The following is a 20,559-nucleotide window of genomic DNA, read 5'->3' as shown; positions in this document are numbered from 1 at the left end:
TCCCAGTCCTCAGCACGCACTCCATGATTAGGGTAGGGATCTTTACAACAGTCCCCACTGTGCGTCCAAGGGTCTGGAATCAAGCCCTATCCCTGCATTCCACAGCCCACAGCCCTAGGTCTCTGGCCTCACTCTTTTCCCCGGGACCTACAGGGGTCCCTACTCAGGGTATAGGGCCCTGTGCCCATGGTGGACTCATTGTGGGCCAAGAACCAGAGTGGTCTGACCAAGGACAAGCACTCCCATATCTTGAGCCCCATCTCACAGTGAAACTACAGTCCCTCCCCCCCCCCCCCCCCCCCCCCCCCCCCCACCATATGGTGAAGAGTATTGGGGATTGGAGGTAGCAAACTCCGAGATCTGGAGATTCCTGAATGCAAACGTACCTCAGCAGGTCTGGTCCATAGATAAACCTGTACCTTAATTACAGGAGCCCAAGGAAAGCCTCCTTGAGAAAGCCTTTCGCCCGTTCACTGTCACCTGGATGTGCACCACTAGTAAGTACACAAGGCCCTCTTTGGTGGCTTTCGTCCAGATTAATAGCAAACCCTTTCTCCTCTATTATGATGAGGTTCTTATCAGCCATTTACTCCCTACTTTAAGATAGCCTGTTGGGGTGGCCTTGGTGGCTCAGTCGGTTAAGTGTCCAGCTCGGGCTCAAGTCACGATCTTATGGTTCGTGAGTTTCAGTCCCGCGTCGATCTCTGCGCAGAGCCTGCTTGGGATTCTTTGACTCCCTCTCTCTCCGCCCCTCCCCTGCCCGCCCACACTGTCTCTCAAAAATAAATAAATAAATGTATTTTTAAAATTGTTATTAGTTTATTTACTTTGAGAGACACAGAGACAGTGCAAGTCGGGGAGGGAGAGAGGGAGAGAGAGAGAGAGAGAGAGAGAGAGAGAGAGAATCCCAAGCAGGCTCCTTGCTGTCAGTGCAGAGCCAGACGTGGGGTTCAAACTCATGAAACTGCAAGACCATGATGTGAGCCAAAACCAAGAGTCGGACGCTTAACCAACTGAGCCATCCAGGTGCCCCTACGTAGACATTTTTTTTTTTTTTTAAAGATAGTCTGTCAGGTTCTTTATTGAAGCACAGAGGAGAGCACACTGAGTGTTGGAGGTAGCTATGTCTTAGGAGTGGGAAACTCACTCTTCCAGGATCACCATTTTATCTCCCTTCTGGAAACTGAGGTCTTCATGGTGAATGGCCTTGTAATCATACAGGGCAATCACAGTGATGTCGTCAGGACCTTCAGGGAGAGAGACACGGGATGGTGAGGCTTTATCTGAGCACCGCCACAGTCCTGGGTGTTTCCCATCCCAACAACCAGCACCCAGCCCCGGAGCCACTGAGGGATCTGTCTCATGGTATGAGCATCTTGCCATGTGGGGCAGGATTCTGGAGTTTAAAGCTAATGGTGTTTTGTCTGTGTTACCAGACAGTGTAATAGAAACAAAATAGCCTATACAAAGTACTTTGCGAGCAACTGAAAGGATTTGCAAGCGTGGTTTTGACTGTTTGGGATTTGGGCCTTAAGCTCTGACTGAGAACCTAACCTAATCCTTTACACAACACAAGACTCCACCACTCGTCTGCCCAATACTTACCCTCTGTCGGCCCTGGTGGGTTGTCGTTGCTGTTGTCAGGCCGCTGCGGGGAAGAAATGGGAGAAGGGGTGAATCCAATAGTGTGTAGGGAGCCACAGGAGGTCTGTGTCCAAAAGGATACCCGAGAGCATCTCATCTCAGCCCTGTGTGTCATGGGAGGAGGACCTGAGAGGGCTAGGAACCGATGTGAGGTCACACAGCGCATTAGAGGCACCACAAAGATCCAGGTCGCTTGGGTTGTGGCCTTGGCCTTGGGTATACTGGGGGACACTGGCCTGTTCCCCCCACCTTGACATATGGTGAGGGATTGGTCCAGATCAGTGTTTTCTATGATACATTTGAAGAAACTGTAGGTCTTCCAGTATGTCCCATGTGTAAAGGCTCCATTATAATTATGAAAGAAACTGTTCCTCCAGAGGGAACTGGCATCCACTGTGGTGCTCTGAGCAGCCCTTAGCCGCGGTGGTGGAGGCGGGGGGGGGGGGGGGGGGGGGGGAGGGAGGGGGAGGGACTTCATTCCTGGAGCAAATAGACCTTAAAGATACATTGTTGAGTGAACAAAGCTAGTTCTTCAGAAGGATAAACATGATACATATATAAAGAACACATACACACACATCCTAAATATGTTCTGTGCACATGTTACTATATGTGTGTGAGTGTAAATTCATAGAAAAAGGTTTGCGAGGGTCCACACCAAACTGACAACAGTTGATGCCTCTGGGGAGGGGGGCCATTGATGAGAAGAAACTGTAGCTTTAACTGGGGCTGGATGATTTTTCTTTTCAAGGGGAATGTATTTGTGTGTTGCACACATAAGTCAACTTACAGAAACAGGTGTGGGAAACGATGACAAGTATGTCTTTTTGGAGGGAGATTCAAAAAGCACATTAAGATTCATGAAAGCTCTGAGGACTTCCACAAGAAAGGACCCTGTGTCTTTAAAAAATTTTTTTTAATCTTCATTTATTTTTGAGAGAGAGACAGAGTGTGAGCAGGGGAGGAGCTGAGGGGAGGGAGACACAGAATCAGAAGCAGGCTCCAGGCCCCGAGCTGTCAGCACAGACCCCGACACAGGCCTGAACCCACAAACCGTGAGACCGTGACCCAAGCCGAAGTCGGATACCCAATCGACTGAGCCACCCAGGTGCCCCAGAAAGGACCCTGTTTTGCCCAGTGTTTTATAAACTGATTTGGCCTAGGAACCCTCTGTCTGAAGAACACTTACTAACTCATCACTGAACTAATGCTCTGCAAGAGAACAACGAAAGGCTGATAATAGCATCCTTTAAACCTGATGCTCAGGAGACAACCAAAAACTAGTGGGAGAAAGCCCTCGGCCTCCCACAGGTGCCAGGCTAGAGGGACTCAGAGAATCTGGAACCCTAGCCACAGAAAGGGACCAGGGCCACACAGGTTAGGAAGGAACAGATCTAGGAGTGACTTAGGGTTTAGGATGTCAGTTCAGGACATTACTGGTGAGAAGCTCATGCAATCGCAGGCTGTATTAATAGAGGTCAAGTGTCAGAGGGAGGGAGGCGACTGACTATTCCATCATCTGCCCATTCCCAGAATTAGTCCTATTCTAGGCATCATGCTGGGGAAGGGCAAGCAGAATGGAGAGAGGCCAGGAAGCAGTCCACCCCCACCTCTAGAGACCGCAAGCAGAAGCTGTGCTTCCCTAGATGGTCTCAGATAAGGGCATGGACTCCAGGACTCCAGAGGAGACAGAACCCCAGCCCTGGGGTTAGAGCGACCCAGCCCTGTTGCTGCCCAGCTGTATGACCCCCGGGGAGGCATTTCACCTCTTCGATCCTCACTTACAGTGGCTTTCAAGTGGCATAAGTCCTGGCTCACAGCTTTCGGTGGGGACTAACGATGTAGAAACACTTCACCCCAGTTGCCCGGAACACGGTAGGTGTTCCAAGAATGGTAACGGTTGTTACAACTGCTCCTGCTGCTATAACCACCGTCACCACCCTTGCCAGTGGCGTTACTGTTGGCACCACCCGTGTCTAGCATTGCCGCTGTCCTATTTTACCATCACAACTACGTGGCTAGTGGTGCTGCTGTTTGTGGGAGGGTCCCCTCCCTAAGGAGAAGGACAAAACAAAACAAAACAACTTCAAGGTGACCTGGCTGTGCGCCTCTGTGACAACACCCCTCATGACCCTGTGACCTGCGACCAGTTAATCAGACTACACGTTTGTGCGCGTTATCATCCGTGGGAGACAAAGACATCGAAAATGCACTAAAAAAACGATGCCACGTGACGTTCGGTGCTCGGTGCTTCGGGGACGAACCCCAACTGAGCGGGGCCGGCACGAATGAAGTTGCTTCCTGGAAAAAAAGCCGCGGCGAGAGATTCCCGCTACACCGGCTGCCATGATCACCACTATTCCTGCCCTTACCGCCACGCCTCACGAGCGGTTGGAACTTGCGCTGCCTGGGTTTGAATCCCGCCTCTACCCTTTACTAACCACGTGGCCTCCGGCACGTTATGAAGCTCTGCGTCTCCCCTGGAAAATGGGCATGATAAAAATCGTGACCTAGGGTGACCGTGAGGCTTCAGGGTGTTGACAACCGTATAGCCCTTGGGCCGGGGCTCGGTTCCTCATAAGCTCTGTTTAAGCAGAAGGTAAGCAAGCAGATGCCTCTACCGAGTGTGACCGCTTCTCTTATTTACTGCTTTTGCGCTGGCCGTTCCACTCCCACCCCTCTTGCTGTTACCACAATTGTTACCATGGTGATTGCTACCACAATTGTACCATGATCACTGCCTCTACTTTAACTGTTGGCTACTGGTCAGGTCACTCACAACTCTCAGCACCGCTCATGCTACCTCCCAGGCTCGGGGCCTCTCTCGTGCCCTCTAGGACCTGGTCCCTGGAGCCCAGGCTGAGAGGCCAGGGCCTGGGCAGTGGGACCGGGAGAGCCGTCACTGCCCTGGGTACTCGGAGCAGATGTAGCCCAGAGAGCTGGGACTACATCTGCTGGTGAAGGGTAAGCTCCATGTCACCCCAACACACCCTGCTCACCCTCGGAAACACAGGAGGATGTGAGGGCGAGTTGGGGCAGCACGGGGCAGCCCACAGGCTACTGAACTCCTCTTTCTTCCCCCACTCACCCGTTTGCCCGCAGACGTGGGATCCGGCACATATACGGGGCTGTGCAGGGCACTGGGCTCGGTTTTTGAGACCTTGCCTCTGTCCTGGAGGAACTTGGACTTCATGCATCCCATCCTGCGGCAGAGAGAAGGGAAGTGAGCCCAGCTTGCCCCGAGCCCCACACAGGGGAGTCTTGGATGCCGAGTTCCAGGCCCCTTGCCTTCAGACTGGCTCCCTCTCCCCTACCCTGTCTCCGCCCCCCCCCCCCCCTTACCAGCCCCACTCACCCCACCCTTGCCACACGAGCTCACTCTGCCCTTGCCACTTCTGGGTTTCCCCACGTCCATGTCGGCCACATACCCACACAGGGCTGACTAGCTGTCACAGTCCTGCTACCGAGGACCCCTGCCACCGGGAACTTATCCAGACAATGAATCATGATGATCATCAAAATTCAACATGCAGAGCCTTGGAGCAGTGTGGGTGGTAGGCACCACAGGTCTGGGATCAGAAAGCCTTGAGCTGACACGTGGCCCCTCCACCCCACCGACACCACACTTGTCATTCGCCCTGCTCCCCAGTCTCAGTTCCTCATCGGCAAAGTGGGGATAATAATACTGTAGCCTACTCGCAGGGTGTTGGAAGGGTGAGAAAACATGTAGGCGGGGAAATACTCAGCCCAGCGTGGGGCTCAGAGCAAAGAGTAAAGTGAAATCACACTATTATCATGTAATAAATTATCATTTTATATGAAATGACCAAGGTGAGGTCACATCGTATGGCTCAAACAATCTAGCTAAATGATCATGGTAAAGGCACCATATCCCTTAGTATCATTTTACAATTGCCTTGCACTAGTTTCCTTCCTCCTCTCCCCCCTTTCTCTTTCTTTCTTCCTTCTTTTCTTCCTCTTGTGGGTGTATTTGGTCATTCCCTCCTGCATTTACTCAGCAAAGATTTATGGAGTATTTTTCGAAGCCACGAATGAGACAAGCAAGGTCATGCCCTTAAAGAGCTCACCCTGGAGATGAATGGGAGACACCGACAAAAAACAGGCAAACAAATACGTAACAAGATAAATTTAGTGAAACGTGTGAGGACAATTCAAAAGGATGTGACAGAACACAACAGTGCAGGGCTTCTGTAGACAGGATGATTGGGGAAGGCTTCTCTGAGGAGGTGACGTCAGACCTGGGACCCGAACGGCACAAAGCAGCCAAGTCGTGTAACATTCTAAGGAAACCGTGCTGGGGCAGAGGGAAACGTCAAGCGCAAAGGCCCCGAGGCTGGAATGTGCTTGGAAAGAATAAGGCACTGAAAGGAGGCCAGTGTGGCTGGAGATCACAGGCATAGAAGAGGAGTGTGGTATGGCACAAGGTTGCCATATCTTTTACAGCCAATCAGCAATCTGGATTTAATTCCAAAGATGAGAAACCATGTAAAGTTTTAAGCAGGAGAATGATGGGATTCATTTGCACTTCAAATAATGGCTGCCGGGTGGCGTATGGACTGTAGGAGGCAGGGCAGGGAACCCTGTCCACTGCAGGAGTCCGGGCATGAGAGGATGGTGGCCTGACCTAGGGTGGTGACCATCGAGGACATCTGTAAGCAATGGACTGGACAGATTCAGGGGGACATTTGGGAGGTAAGGATGACAGACTTTGCTGATGGGTTCATGAAATTTAAAGATACTTAAAGAAAACCTGTTTGCCTGATCAGAGTCAAAACTTAATTGCAGAAAGTGGCAGAAATGTTTTACTTCTTCTCTCAAAATGCCCACATGTATTTGCTGAGAAGACACGCCATAGGCATCCACATAAGAGAGTAATTGTTTTCCTCATCTCTGCACAATTACGCATTTCTTCCAAAGCAATTAGACCTCAGTTATACTTATCTGGCTAAATAAACACATGTTTGTGGTTTAAGGAAAAAAGTCCATATTCGTAGGCTCAGTGGAGTTACTTTAAAAAAAAAAAAAAAAAGATTTTTAATCACAAGGATGTTTTTGTCTGTCCTGGTGGGAATTGGCAACAATTTACCACTTCAAGACTTAAGCGGTTTCTGCTTCACTTGCCTGTCTGTTGTGAATAAAGTAAGGAATTGGTTCAGACTCCCGGAGTGCTGGATCATTAATTTGAAAAATTATCACAATTAATCACTGCTTTATAATGTACTTGTATGCATTTAAAACACCTCTCTTTGATTTGTGATACGTATGCATTACAGTTCTGGAAATAAGACGCATAGTGTGTGGTTCTGTATGGGATACAATTATATTACATTGCATATATTTTGATTACATAAGAAAGTTCTGGGAAGAACACTGCTGTGATGCAGAACAGCTCCTTCTGCTTCTCTGAGTACCTACTGAATTTCATTTATATCGTCAATTTACATATTCAAGATAGCCACAGGGGACGGAGGGATGGGTCTCTGAGGTCATGTTCGTGCATGATCCAAGGTCACCTCTGAGACAGGATGGTGGGGCTCTCCCTCACAGGGTGAGTACTGAATGAGTTGATAAATGTAAAGGTTCTTGGCACACAGTAAGCACTACAGAAAATGTTGACCATAACCAATTCTGTTTACTAGCAAACATGCACATGCTCTGGGGGATAAAGCAAAACCACATGGCAATTCCTCTGACCCACAAGCTTAGAGATAACAGCAACACTTAAGTTAACCCTTTAGGGGCGCCTGGGTGGCTCAGTCGGTTGAGCGTCCAACTTCGGCTCAGGTCATGATCTCACAGTTTGTGAGTTCGAGCCCCGCGTCAGGCAATGTGCTGACGGCTCAGTCTGGAGCCTGCTTTGGATTCTGTGTCTCCCTCTCTCTCTGCCCCTCCCCCTCTCATGCCCTGTCTCTCTCAAAAGTAAATAAACATTAAAAAAAAAAAAAAGAAGTTAAACTGGAGTTCCCATTAGTTCAACTTTTGCACAATAAAATATTATTTTTAAAAAGTGATATGCTGGCAAGAGTCAAATTTGCATAAAATGTGACAGTCCCCCTAAATCAGGAGAACTGTTCTACTCCCTGGTGTGGAATGGCCTCAGACATGTTCTTTTCGTGACCACCAGACCTAGAAATGTAATGTGAGCCATGTATGTAATTTAAAATGTTCTACAGCAAAAAAAAAAAAAAAAAATGTTCTACAGCCATATTTTTCCAAGTAAAAAGAAACAAGTGAATTAATTTTAAGATACATTTATTTTCTCCAATATGTAAAAAATGATTGATTTGTAACCCATATAAAAATGCTCAATGAGGGGCGCCTGGCTGGCTCAGTCGGTAGAGCATGCAACTCTTGATCTCAGGTTTGTGAGTTCGAACCCCACGTTGGGCCTAGGCTTAAAAATAAAAAGTTAAAAAAAAGTTAAAAATGATCAGTGAGATACTTTATACTTGTTTTTCCCTCTAAGTCTTCTAATCCCAGTGTGTATATTACATGTTTAGCACACCTCCGTTAAGATTTGCCAATGTTTCAGGTGCAAGTGGCTGGGCTCAAAGCTAATGTATCAAACAGCACAAACATAGAACATTTCCATTATCACAACACAGCAGAGGCTGGTCCTACATAGATCTGCGCCCCTCAGTGTTTGGCTTAGCACCTCCCTACAGCTCTTGGTTTCTGCTCAAGTTATGGTCTCATGGTTTAGGAGTTCGAGCCACACATTGGTCTCCGTGCTGACAGTGTGGTGCCGGCTTGGGAATTCTCTCTCTCTCTCTCTCTCTTTGCCCCTCCCCTGCTCATGCTCTCTCTCTCTCTCTCTCTCTCAAGACAGATGAATAAACTTAAAAACAAAAAGATATATAGGGGCACCTGGCTCAATTGGCTAAGCCTCCAACTTTGGCTCAGGTCATGATCTCACGGTTCATGGGTTCGAGCCCCGCGTTGGGCTCTGTGCTGACAGCCTGGAGCCTGGAGCCTGGGGCCTGCAGCCTGCTTTGGATTGTGTGTCTCCCTCTCTCTCTGCCCCTCTCCCGCTCATGCTCTGTGTCTCTCTCCCTCCCTCCCTCCCTCTCTCTCTCCCAAAAATAAATGAACGCTTAAGAAACTAAAAACAAAAACAAAAACAAAAAAAGGAATTGTAACCGAATGCCTGGCTATTGTGTGTGATCACGGTGGGGACCAGCAGCAGCAGCACAGAGGAGCTGTTAGAAATACAGACTTTCAAGCCCCATCGCCCAAATCAGAACGTGCACTCCAACAAGGCCCAGATGAATTGCGTGATCATTCTAGCTGAGAAGCAGTGAACATCTCGGCATCCATCCCTCTTCTGATAACAGCACCTGGCTTTTCCTCGAGAAGCCAGCCTTCTCCCACTCAGCGCAAGGTGTTTCAGGAGGCTAACCCCACTCTTGCCTTCAGGGAGTGACAACTTGATACAGGTCTGGCCGATCAGAGAATTCTGTGTCCCCCTGGCAGCCAACGGTGGCCGATTCACTTATAAGTATGTAAGTGACCCTGACTGAGGCGATCAAAGTTAGCCCTGGGATTTTGCTGGGAAAATTAGGAAAAAGGCACTCTGTTTCTATAAGGATTGCTGATGCAGATGTAGGTGCAGGTGTCGAGGCAGATATAGATGTAGACGTAGGAAACTAAAGTGAGTGACTGTCTTAGTGTGAGACCGTAACAGAGGACAGCAGAGCCGAGCAATGAAGACAGAGTGATTCCTGAAGACATGTATGAACACCTGAAGCCAGCTGTGCCTGAAGCTTGCCAACCTCAGGATTTTTCCAGTTTGTGAGCAAATAAATTCTCAATTGCCTAAGACAGTTTGAAATGGATTTTTACCATTGGTACCCCAACAGTCCTCACTGCTTCTTACATATCCCTGTGCCATGATCTGGACCGAATGAACCAGAGTCTCTGGGGATGAGGGCCCGGAATCTGCATTGCTAACAATTCTTCAGGAGATTCTTATCCACACTAAGATGTGAGATCCACCAATGTAGTAGAGTGAGGGCTGAACCTGGGGTGAGAATGCTCGGGTTTGGATCCCGGTTTTGCCCCTAAGCCTATGTGACCTCAGGTAAGTCACCTCCCCTCAACTTCATTTCCTGCCCTGTAAAATAGGAGGCTCTTGCTTCTCAGGTTTGGCCTGACATCCTGTGTGACGGGGATGTGAAAGGCTTTTGAAAACCTCTGTACACATGATTCTTGTCTAATTGTGGTTCAAAACCAGGCTCTGAGAGCAGAAGTGGCCTGCCTGGCCCCAGACCAGTTGAGAACTGCTGACCCCTGACAAAGGCACGTCCTCAGGTCACTGCCCAAATCCTGGAAACTGAAACTCGCTCCTTCCCCATTCAGCTTCTGTTGGCCCTACATGGGAGGGATATGAGAAAGGTCGGCATCCTTGCCCTGGGACCTTCCCACGGTCACTCCATGTAGGCCATGGAGCCTTAGAGACTCCTCCTGCGTGCTCAGAGTGAAGCCCAAGGAGAGAGGCCAGTGTACTGCCTGGGCATCCTGTGGAGTGGGAGGGAGACTGTTTTCAAGGAGTTTTTAGGGTCAAGCAGAGGCCTGTCAGGGCTGGGGCCGAGGAGCCCTGGATTCTGGTTTCGCCTCTACCACAAGCTCACCGTGTGAGCTCAGGCAAGTCCCAAACTCTCTGGGCCTCAGTTTCTCCAAATATGAAGCGAGGTGTTGGATAAGTTGTCTGAAGGGGACAGCTATAGTTCTTTCCTACATAGTCTCTGCTCCCCCTTTTTCGGAGAACAGCTCCCCAGTCTTCCTTTTGTCACCACCTCTCCCGCATTCTCATTTCGTGCATCGGGGTAGGGCTGACTTCAACCTCTGGCTGAAGTCTGACCAAGTCTGGCCAATCGGAATTGCAGTAACGGAAGCAGAGCTGGATGTGTGACCCAGTCCTGGACAAGGAGAGTCATCCATTGGCCTTTGGCTGGAAGAGAGTTGCAAAGCAGAGCCCAGAAATGGAGGAATACAGATTCCCAAGCCCTTGAATCCAGCCCTTCCTAAAGTGGAAGTGTTTGCGGACTCTCTAACAATATCCCTCTTCTGCTTGAGCCAGTTTAAGTTGGATTTCTGCCCCCTCCCCCTTAAACCTCAAAGAGTGCCGCCTCATGCAGAGGAAATTCTTACAAGGGATTGCAATTCATACTTCAGTGTAAATGGCTTAGGGCAAAGACTTCGTAGACAGCAGGTACTGATGGATGAGAAGAGGGTACTAGACCCATTAGGATAGGTGAGGATGTATGCAATATGGACCCCAAGCAGCTGATGGCACTGACACCATGCCTAGGAAGTGCCTGGCATGTATTAGGACCTCCATATATATTTGTGGACTAAATATATTGTGTTCAACCTTCTACAGGCCTGACCATACTTGGTTGAAGTCAGCAGTACCAGAATTAAGAGCCCATTTTGCAGACAGGGAAACGGAGATCCATGGCACAGAGATTCCCCAGGGGGTCACTGGCAGGTAGAATGAGAACACAGCTCTCTTGCCTCTCATCCTCGGGGGGGGGGGGGGGGGGGGGGGGTGGGGAGTAGGCAGCCCCAGAGGCTGCAGTGGGGAACTGCAGGGTGAGGGCGAGGAACCCCAACAGGAAGTTCAGGAAGGCAGACCTCAAGGGGCCCAGGGCTCAAGACTGTTCACTAGAGGAACTTTCCCTTCTCGGAACAGCTCAGCCATGGAGGTGGGGAAAAAGTCCTCCCCCATCCGGGACAATTTCCTAAAGAGTTTGCAGGGGTGCAGAGCCCTGCAGAGCCCTCTCCTCTGGTTCCCTGACGATCTTCTCAATGAACCACCCAAAGTGACTGTTATCCCTAATGGACGTGCGGGGATCACCCCAACTCCTCATCTCTCCCCTTTCCTGACCCCCAGCTTCTTTCTGATCAAAGAGCTCAAAACTTGGACTTTTCAAAAGGAAGGAGGCGGAGAGACCTCTGTTACACAGGCAGAACAGCAGCCCCGGAGAGGGCAAGTGTTGTGCCCACGTTTACACAACAGCGAGTGACAGAGCAACACGCTGAAGAGGAACTCAAGGCCTCTGGTCATCTGCCCCACTCGCCCAGAGGCCTGGCCCTGAGGTGCATTTTCCCACCTGTTTGCTCCAAACATGTACTAGATTCCTAGCATGGTCATTGCGACCTCTGGATCACCTGTTAAAGTCCGGAATGCCAGGGCAATTGTGACCCTCCTTGGAATACTTTTATCTCTAAGGTAAGCAGGGGGCAGGCAAGTTTGGAAAATATGGGATGGGATTTGAAGTCACAAAGAGCTAACTCTGAATACCAATCCTGCCTCTTAGAGACAAGCAAACCTTTTCATTTATTCATTTATCTATCTATCATCTATCTATTTTTAAATGTTTATTTATTTATTTTTGAGAGAGAGAGAGAGAGAGAATGAGTGGGGGAGAGGCAGAGAGAGAGGGAGAGAGAGAATCCCAAGCAGGTTCTGCATTGTCAGCATGGAGCCCATCACGAGGATTGATCCCATGAGTTGTGAGATCATGACCTGAGCCAAAAATCAAGAGTCGAACGCTTAACCAATTGAGCCACCCAGGCACCCCAGTTTATTTCTTTTTTAAAGTTTATTTATTTATTTTGAGGGGGGGGGCAGAGAGAGGGAGAGAGAGAATCTCAAGCATGCTCTGCACTGTCAGTGCAGAGCCTCATGTGGGGCTTGAACCCATAAACTGTGAGATCATGGTTTAGGCCAAAATCAAGAGTTAAGACACTTAACAGACTGAGCCACCCAGGTGCCCCAAGCAAGGTTTTTAAACTGTAAATCAGGTCATATCCCTCCTCTGCTCAACAACTCCTGGGCTCCCATCTCACTTGGAATAAAAGCCAAGTCCCCTCTATGGCTGCCAAGGCTCCATGATCTGGGCTCTTCCCAACCTTGAGGTCCTGTCATCCTCCCTTGATGTTTCCTTTCCAGCCACACTAGCCTCTTGCTGTCCCTCAATTCACCAACCACGCTTCCACCTTGGGGCCATCACACATGCTACTTTCCAGAATGTCCTTCCCCCAGAAAGCCTCTTTCATGCCACCCAAGTCTCTTTGCAGACCTCTCTGTCTCAGAGAGGCCTTCCCTCACCACCCTGGCTAAGAATGGGAACCCCCCCCCCCAACTCCCATCACTTTCTAGCCCTTCCCAGCCGAATTCTTCATGGCGTTGACCACCAGCTGATGTGGCAGCCATGAAGATGAGCCTCCCAGATCTCTGACTGCAGACAGTGGCATTGACCAATGGCCCCAGCTGCTGTGCTTGAAGTGCATCATCACTGTTGCCATGGGCTGTTCCCGGCCAATGACGGAATGTGGCAGGGATACTGAGGCAGGCCGTGCCAGGGGGGCCTGTGACAGGGGGCTTTGGCTAAGGGGTTCAGGCAGCCTTGCCAAGCCTTCCTTGGACTGTAGTCTAAGATATTTCCGCCTCTCCTTCCCTTTCTTCTTCATCTGGAGTCAAACATGCCTTGCTGTGTGCTGGCTGGCTTTCCTAGCGTTTTCTTGCAGGGCGCCTGGGTGGCTCAGTCGGTTGAGCATCTGACTTCAGCTCAGGTCATGATCTCCAAGTTCATGGGTTTGAGTCCCATGTCGGGCTCTGTGCTGACAGCTGAGAGCCTGGAGCCTGCTTCGGATTCGGTCTCCCTCTCTCTCTGTCCCTCCCCAACTCACACTCTCTCTCTCTCTCCAAAATAAATAAACATTTAAAAATTTTTTCTTGCATATTTAATCTCTGAAGTGAGAGTCTGCTTCTCACCTAATGCACTAATATATTACCTAGGGATTTGTTTATAATCTGTCTCCCATAGGATGTAAGACACATGTGCCTTGCTGTATCCCAGTATAAAATGAGAATGCAGTAGGTGCTCAATAAATTCTTGAACAAGTGAATTAAGTCTCCTTCAGCTTCCTGGGAGCCCCAGCCTTCCCCATCAAAACAAGTTACATATGCAGGTTTAAACTGGAAAGGGATATCCGTGTTTGTTCCTCTCTGCTTGGAGAAGAGCAACATCCTTCCCTGACTGTGACTGACTGGAGTCTGCCCCCTTCACCCAGGACATGGTGGCCAGTTTGCCCCCAGGGGTGGGGAGAGCTTTTCACCCTAGCTTCTCATCATGCTCCAAGGTCAACTGCCCCCAAATCTTCCCCCCGACCCCAGAGGGAAACCTTGAAGCTGCCATAATGCCTGCTCTGACCATGTTACAGTTGCTTTTTTATAGTTGACAGAATCTCGGTTTCTTTTCTGTTTTGGAGGGTATTTTGTTTTTTAAATTACCTTTCATCACCTGGTAAACAGTACATCGTCCTTATATATAACATTGCAGATAAATCTAAGATGCCATTGGATTACTCCCTTTGCAGGCTCTCCATGGCCACTCCTTTCCCCTCAGGTAGCCTCTGCCTCTGTGTTTACACCTATGCGTATTGATGCACGTGAACCTGTCCATGCACATCCCATCACCTTGCCTGTTACCGTTTCAGAACACTCCTGCAGGCAGCACCTGTGTTTCTTCCCCTGAGAGATTTCTCTGTGGCCATCGGTGTCTGCTCAGCCCGTGAGCTTGGCAAGTGGGAGTGTTAGAGAGACATCCGCCCCCGCCCCGGGAGCAACCTTCAACCAGTGACTGATAGCAGCAGGTGCATAAATACCCCAGCTCCCTCACCTCTTGAACACGTTCACCAGCTCTCAGAGCTCGAGGGCTCCCTGCCCTCCAGGTGTCCACGCTAGTGACTGGTGCGATAACACACTTTTATTGGCTGCCTTCTCTTCCGTCTCACTTCCCCACTCTCCTACCAGGGCTTTCTGGGACCCTCTCCCAAAGACACTAAATAATAAATGCATATGAGATTTTTTCTAAGGTCTGTTTCTAAGGAAACTCAAACTGAGACCTATGTCCATGGAAACTACGGAGTATCGTTTTTTTGCGTGTTGACCTCAAAGGATTTGTACTACGTGAGTTGACCTCAAAAGGTTTGTACTACGTGAATTTGTGTACTGTGGAGTATTGTTTTTTTGTGTGTTGACCTCAAAGGATTTGTGCTTCGTGAATTTGTGAGGTTGTATCCTCCTTATCCCCATTTCTCAGATGAGGAAACTGAGACTCAGGAGAGTGAGCGGCTTGGCTGAATGCACCACAACTTATCTGAGGCACCGTCAGCACCCAAACTCAGGTCTCCCACGCCCGATCTCCGGTTCTTCATTTCTCTGGCAGAGATGAGGGAAAGTCTGCTATTCGCTTGGCTGCACCTACGTCTCCCAGGCCAGAGGATTTCAGGGTGATGGTGAGAGCTTGGGCTGCTTAGGGCAGTATTAGGAATGCAGGCCCTACTCGGTGCCATCCGGCGGGTGCAGTGACACGCAGAGGGTGCAGCCTGTGTGGCCACAGGCACCAGCCAGGAACAAGGGCACACTTTCCATTTAAGGAAACTGGACAAACGGAGCGGGGGCGGGGGTTGTTTAGAAAGGTGGAGGCTAAGAGACATGGTAGCACTAATGTTCTGTGTAACTTTGGGAAAGCTACTTACCCTCTCCGGACCTGACATTCCTTTTCGGTGAAAAGGAAGGCCTTGTCATGATAGGGAGGCGGGACTTGAAAACTAAAACGGCTACAGGGGCCCACAGGGACACCCACGGGAGGAAAGTGATCCAAGAAAGGGTGGTGCAAGCCGACAGCTCAGGGTTAGTGTACAGGGCGGCCCCCACACCGCTTCACCGATGCTGCCGTGAGTGAATAGCAGATGGGCATGGGAGACGGAATTTCTAGCCTCGCTATGGCCAACTCTGCCAGTTTTTCACAAGACAGAAACCCAGATTTGTGTGAGTTCTCTTGACTTTAAAACTTGGCGACTAATTAGGCGCGCTTCGGTGTCTCAGTCCATTAAGCAGCAGACTTCGGCTCAGGTTATGATCTCAAGGTTCATGAGCTCAAGCCCCGCCTCGGGCTCTGGGCTGACAGCTCAGAGCCTGGAGCCTGCTTCGGATTCTGTGTCTCCCTCTCTCTCCGCCCCTCCCCTACACTTCTCTCTCTCTTTCTAATAAATAAACATTTAAAAAAAAAAGTTGGCAGCTAATTATAAAGAATCAGTATGTGGGGCCAACTAAAATACACCTATATGCTGAAATATCTCAGGCAAGAGAGGGGAGAGGTTGTTCAACATTCCTACAATGTTTCTGAGGCCCTACCATGTGCCAGGCACTTAGTATGTGTTAGCAGCAGAGTGGTTTAGGAGCCTTTACTTTCTAGAAGCGTTTAAAGTGTGCAAGGCCTGGAAGATCCCTTGAATGCAGGTAATTTTCTCCTCACCCTCAGGGGTAAGGGCCCCCAGCGAGCAGCCTGGTTGGGGTGAGATTAAGATTCCCACACCCCCTAGGGTGGCTATAATAACCGTAATGTTTTTTGGTATTTTTTTAAAATTTTTTTTTAATGATTATTTATTTTGGAGACAGAGAGAAACAGAGCATGAATGGGGGAGGGGCAGAGAGAGGGGGAGACACAGAATCGGAAGCAGGCTCCAGGCTCTGAGCCGTCAGCCCAGAGCCTGACGCGGGGCTCGAACTCACGGACTGTGAGATCGTGATCTGAGCTGAAGTCGGACGCTCAACCGACTGAGCCACCCAGGCGCCCCAACCGTAATGTTTTAAAAAGGAAAATAGCAAGTGTTGGCAAGGATGTGGGGAAATTGGAACCCTTCTACATGGCTGACGGGAGTGGAAAGCGGTGGAAAACAATCTGGCAATTCCTCAAAATGTTAAACATGGAATTACCACAGGACGCAGCCATTCCACTCCTAGGTATATACCCAAGAAATCGAAAACAGGAGCTCAAACAAATACACTAGGTGAATATTCACGACAGTCAAAAGGCTGAGACAACCCAAATTTCCATCTACAGATGAACGGATAAGCAAATCGCGGCATATACATACAATGAAATATTATTCAGCTATAAAGAGAACCGAAATACGAATACATGCCACAAGTTGGGTGAAGCTTGAAAACATTATTATCTTAGGTGGAAGATGCCAGAATAAATTAATCCAAAAATACAAAAAGCAGGCAGGTGGTGGCCAAGGGCCGGGGGGTGGGGGGTGGGGCAGAAAGAAGAATGGGCATGACTGCTTTAATGGGTACAGGGCTTCCTTTTGGGGAGATGATGATACTTGGGGACTATACAGAGGTGGCAGTTGCACAGCACGGTGAATGGACTAAATGCCACTCAAATGTTAGTTTTCAAATGGTTAATTCTGTAATGCTATGTGAATTTCGACTCAAAAGTCAAAAATTACAAACTACAGGGTGCCTGGGTGGCTCAGTGGGTTACGTGTCCAATTTCAGCTCAGGTCATGATTTTACGGTTGGTGGGCTTGAGCCCCGCATCAGGGCTTTCTACTGTCAACATGGAGCCCTTGTCAGATCTTCTGTCTGTCTGTCTTTCTCTCTGCTCCTCACCCACTTGCTCACTCTCTCTTGAAAAGAAATGAACAGTTAAAAAAATGGCAGAGGCGCCTGGGTGGCTCTGTCGGTTAAGCATCCCTTCAGCTCAGGTCATGATCTCATGGTCCGTGGGTTTGTGGGTTTGAGCCCCGTGTCGGGCTCTGTGCGGACCCCTTGCTTGGAGCCTGGAGCCTGCTTCAGATTCTGTGTCTCCCTCTCTCCCCACCCCTCCCCCGCTCATGCTCTGTCTCTCTGTCTCTCAAAAATAAATAAACATTTCTTAAAAATGGCAAACTACCTAACAGTGCTCTCCTAGGACGGTTAAGCAAATTATAGTGCATCCAAACAGTAGAATGATATGTGGCCATTAAAAACCCAAGGATATTTTGGAGGGCCTGGCCGAAGGAGCATGTGGCTCTTGACCTCGGGGTCATGAGTTCAAGCCCCATGTTGGTTGTAGAGATGACTTAAACAAATAAATAAATAAGTAAACTGAGAAAAATAAAATGACAATTTAAAAAATCCAAGGCTGTCTTAATGACATAGGAAAATGTTTACAATGTAGTGCGAAGCAAATCACTAGGATGAAAATTGTATACGCGGCAGTTTACTGATTATGTTAAATAAAAAGGGCACAGAAAAGAAGACTACGCAAAAACAAACTATTTGTTATCCAAAAACTTTTTTTTTTTTTTTTAAAGGAGACGTGATTCCATGGTCTGAGTTTCTACCAAGTGTCAGGCAGATGAAGAGCTTTGCCCTCCTGCTGGAGAACAGGAGACATGGAACAGCGAGCGGCCCTGGGAGGTCAGCAGACCCAGACTCCTCAGGTGACCCTTCCCGGCTTTAGTCCACCTCATACACAAGAGGACTTGTGGCCCCTCTCTCCATATTCCCCAAGAAACACCTGCACCCCACACCTCCAAAGCCATCCATCCAGGATGGTCCCAGCAGAATGGTTTGTTGTAGTAAACACCTGTTCCACACCTGAATGTTTAGCAGCAGGGGAACGGGTACTAAGGTAGGGAGGTCAGTCACTTGCTGGGACACTCCACTTAGAAGGAATGAACTAGGCCTCCCTCTGTTTCTCATCCTGGCTAGACCCTGACACCTTAATGATGAGAAGGCAGGGACAAAGGATACTGTAGAGGAATCACAGCTGGATAGCATTTTTGGAGATCTTCAATACACAGAAAACAATTCTATGTATAATTTGTGCATTCATCTCTATGTAATACATTCATGAAAGCACAGACCAGGAAGGATTATATTTCATGGCAATGGTTGCCTCTGGGAAGGGAGAAAACAGGACTGAGAGGGATACAAGGCGGAAAGGCTTCCGTTTTATCATCACTTTTAATAATTTCATTTTTTGAAAATCAGAAGCAAAAACATGACAAAATGCTAACATTTGTTAATTCTGGGTGGTGGGGTTCCTGGGATATTTGGTATAGGGTCTTCTTCACTTTTCTTTATTTTAACCTTCCCTCCTCCCCTCCTAAGGAAAACAAAACAAAACAAAAAAAGGATAGTGAAGAGAAAGCCATGGGTAAAGGAAGCAATATCTATTGAGGCCTTTCTCTGTACTGGCCGAAGGCTAACGTGGTGGCTTTCAAAGTGTGGTCCCTGGACCACCAGCAGCATTACTCCAGAATGTAAATTCTCAGACTCCCAGGCCAGACCTACTGAATCAGAAACCCTGGGATCAGGACCCAGAAACCTGTGTCTTAACAAACCTTCCAGGTGGTTCCGGGGTACTGCTGAAGTTTGCGAGGCACTGGGCTAGACCATAATGTAGCTATGACAACAGTTAACGTGTATTAAGCATGCATACCTGTCAGGTGGTGTCCTAAGAGCTTAACTTAATCTAACCTTCAAAACAACCCTGTTGAGGGAGCCATTATCATTATTATCCCTAGCCGACAGGTGTAAAAACGGAGGCACAGGAAGGCAAAATCCCTTGCTCAAGGTCAACAGGCAGCTTGCTCCCGGAAACCCCCTTCCCCTTACACCACACTAAACATGACTTCACATACTCCGGCTCCCTGTGGCCTTGGGAAAACAACAGCCCCACCTAACAGATGAGGAAACTGGAATTGGAAGAAAGAGAGCGACTTGCCCAAGGTGTCACAAGGAGGAAAGCGACCGGCAGCCACCCTGCGGTCTGTCCAGGAGGTTTTGAGGTTCGACCTAGAACTGCTGGGGATCAGGGCCCAGCGCGGGAGGAGGAGGGAGCACAGCCGGCCCAGCTGCAGCTCCGCCCGGGTGTGGTTCGCACGTCACGCCTACGGCCAGCTGGCCCCTTCCCCACGAAGGTCGCCAACCCGGCTGCCAACCTGCCGTGACCCGTCACCCACCCCCACCAGGAACCGTAAGGGCCTTCCCCTCCCGGTCTCCGCGAAGCCCCATCCCTTCCTTCTCGTTTTTCTTGTCTTTTGCAGAAGGGGAACCTGGACGGCCCCGAAAAGTGGAGGCTGGAACAAAGTCACTCCGTGGCCAGAGCTCCCCTCCCCTCGAGCTTTTCCAGGTTCGCAGGGCAATCCCGCCCCTCATCTGCCCCACTCCCCGCTCCGTGGGCCCCTCATCCCACGGCCCGTCCGCCGCTTCCCAGACGGCACCTTCCCGCTGCGCACCCCAGCCCGCCCTGTGCAGCCCCAGCCCCCCACCCCCCTCCCTCCGCAACAGCCAAAGACCCTCAGGCCGCGCTCACCCTCAGGCTGCCCCGCTTCCCCCGTCCGCCGCACTCACCTGGGCTCCCGCTCCTCGTCCTGCGGGCAGCCCGGATCCTCGCAGCTCGAGCCCCCCCCCAGCTCAGCAGCCCCCGGCGTCCCGGGGCGCCCGTTCCCTAAGGGAGACGGGCTGACTTTCGAGAGGCAAGGATGACGCCCTGAGGGGCCTCGGCGGGCGCCGCGGGGCTTCTCCGGTTCCCCTGGCGCAGAACTGCCCGCGTCCTCTCCCGCTCGCCTCTAGGCCCCGGCGGTGCGCCCGGGCAGGGACCAGCAACGCCGTGGCACCCACAGGCCATCTGGGCTCCTTAGCCGCGCCCTGAGCGATGCTAGCCCCGCCCCCAAGTATCCTAGCCCCGCCCCTGAAGACTCCAACCCCGCCGCAGGGACTCTAATCCCAGGCCCCACCTCCCAGCATCCTAATCCCGTCGCCCATCCGAGGTTGCTAAACCTGCCCCTAAGGATCCTAAACCGCTGCCTAAAGGATAATAAGCCCGCCCGTAAGAACTTTAACCAGTCCCACAAAGATCCTAACCCCATCCCCTCCAACACCTCCAATGCATTGTAATCCCCCCCTCCCCAAACCTAACGCGGTCCCCAAGGGATTTAACCCCACCCCAGGAATCCTAACCTGTCTTCAAGAACCGCAACACCCTCTCCTCCTCCCAAAATCCCAATTCTGCCCCAAAGGATTTTGAATTTCACATT

The 20,559-nt window shown here is 50.0% G+C and overlaps 1 protein-coding gene across 1 annotated transcript in view; it reads right to left on the bottom strand.

Annotated features, from left to right (window-relative positions):
* HCK (HCK proto-oncogene, Src family tyrosine kinase) overlaps positions 1–20,169 on the bottom strand; it is a 41,353-nt gene extending 21,184 nt beyond the window's left edge. The window contains exons 1-4 of the mRNA XM_086701949.1: positions 19,874–20,169; positions 4,733–4,847; positions 1,606–1,648; positions 1,148–1,247 (exon numbers count right to left, since the gene is read on the bottom strand). Of these exons, the coding sequence (XP_086558075.1) occupies positions 1,148–1,247; positions 1,606–1,648; positions 4,733–4,846 (257 nt within the window). The 5' untranslated portion in view covers position 4,847; positions 19,874–20,169. The remainder of the gene's footprint in view (positions 1–1,147; positions 1,248–1,605; positions 1,649–4,732; positions 4,848–19,873) is intronic.
* Between the last annotated feature and the right edge of the window lie 390 nt (positions 20,170–20,559).

This window comes from Puma concolor, chromosome A3 (assembly GCF_028749965.1).
Source record: "Puma concolor isolate L17-30 chromosome A3, mPumCon1.1.hap2, whole genome shotgun sequence".
NCBI lineage: Eukaryota > Metazoa > Chordata > Mammalia > Carnivora > Felidae > Puma > Puma concolor.
The sequence above is the reverse complement of the archived record's forward strand: the minus strand, read 5'-3'. Positions and strand labels throughout refer to the sequence as shown.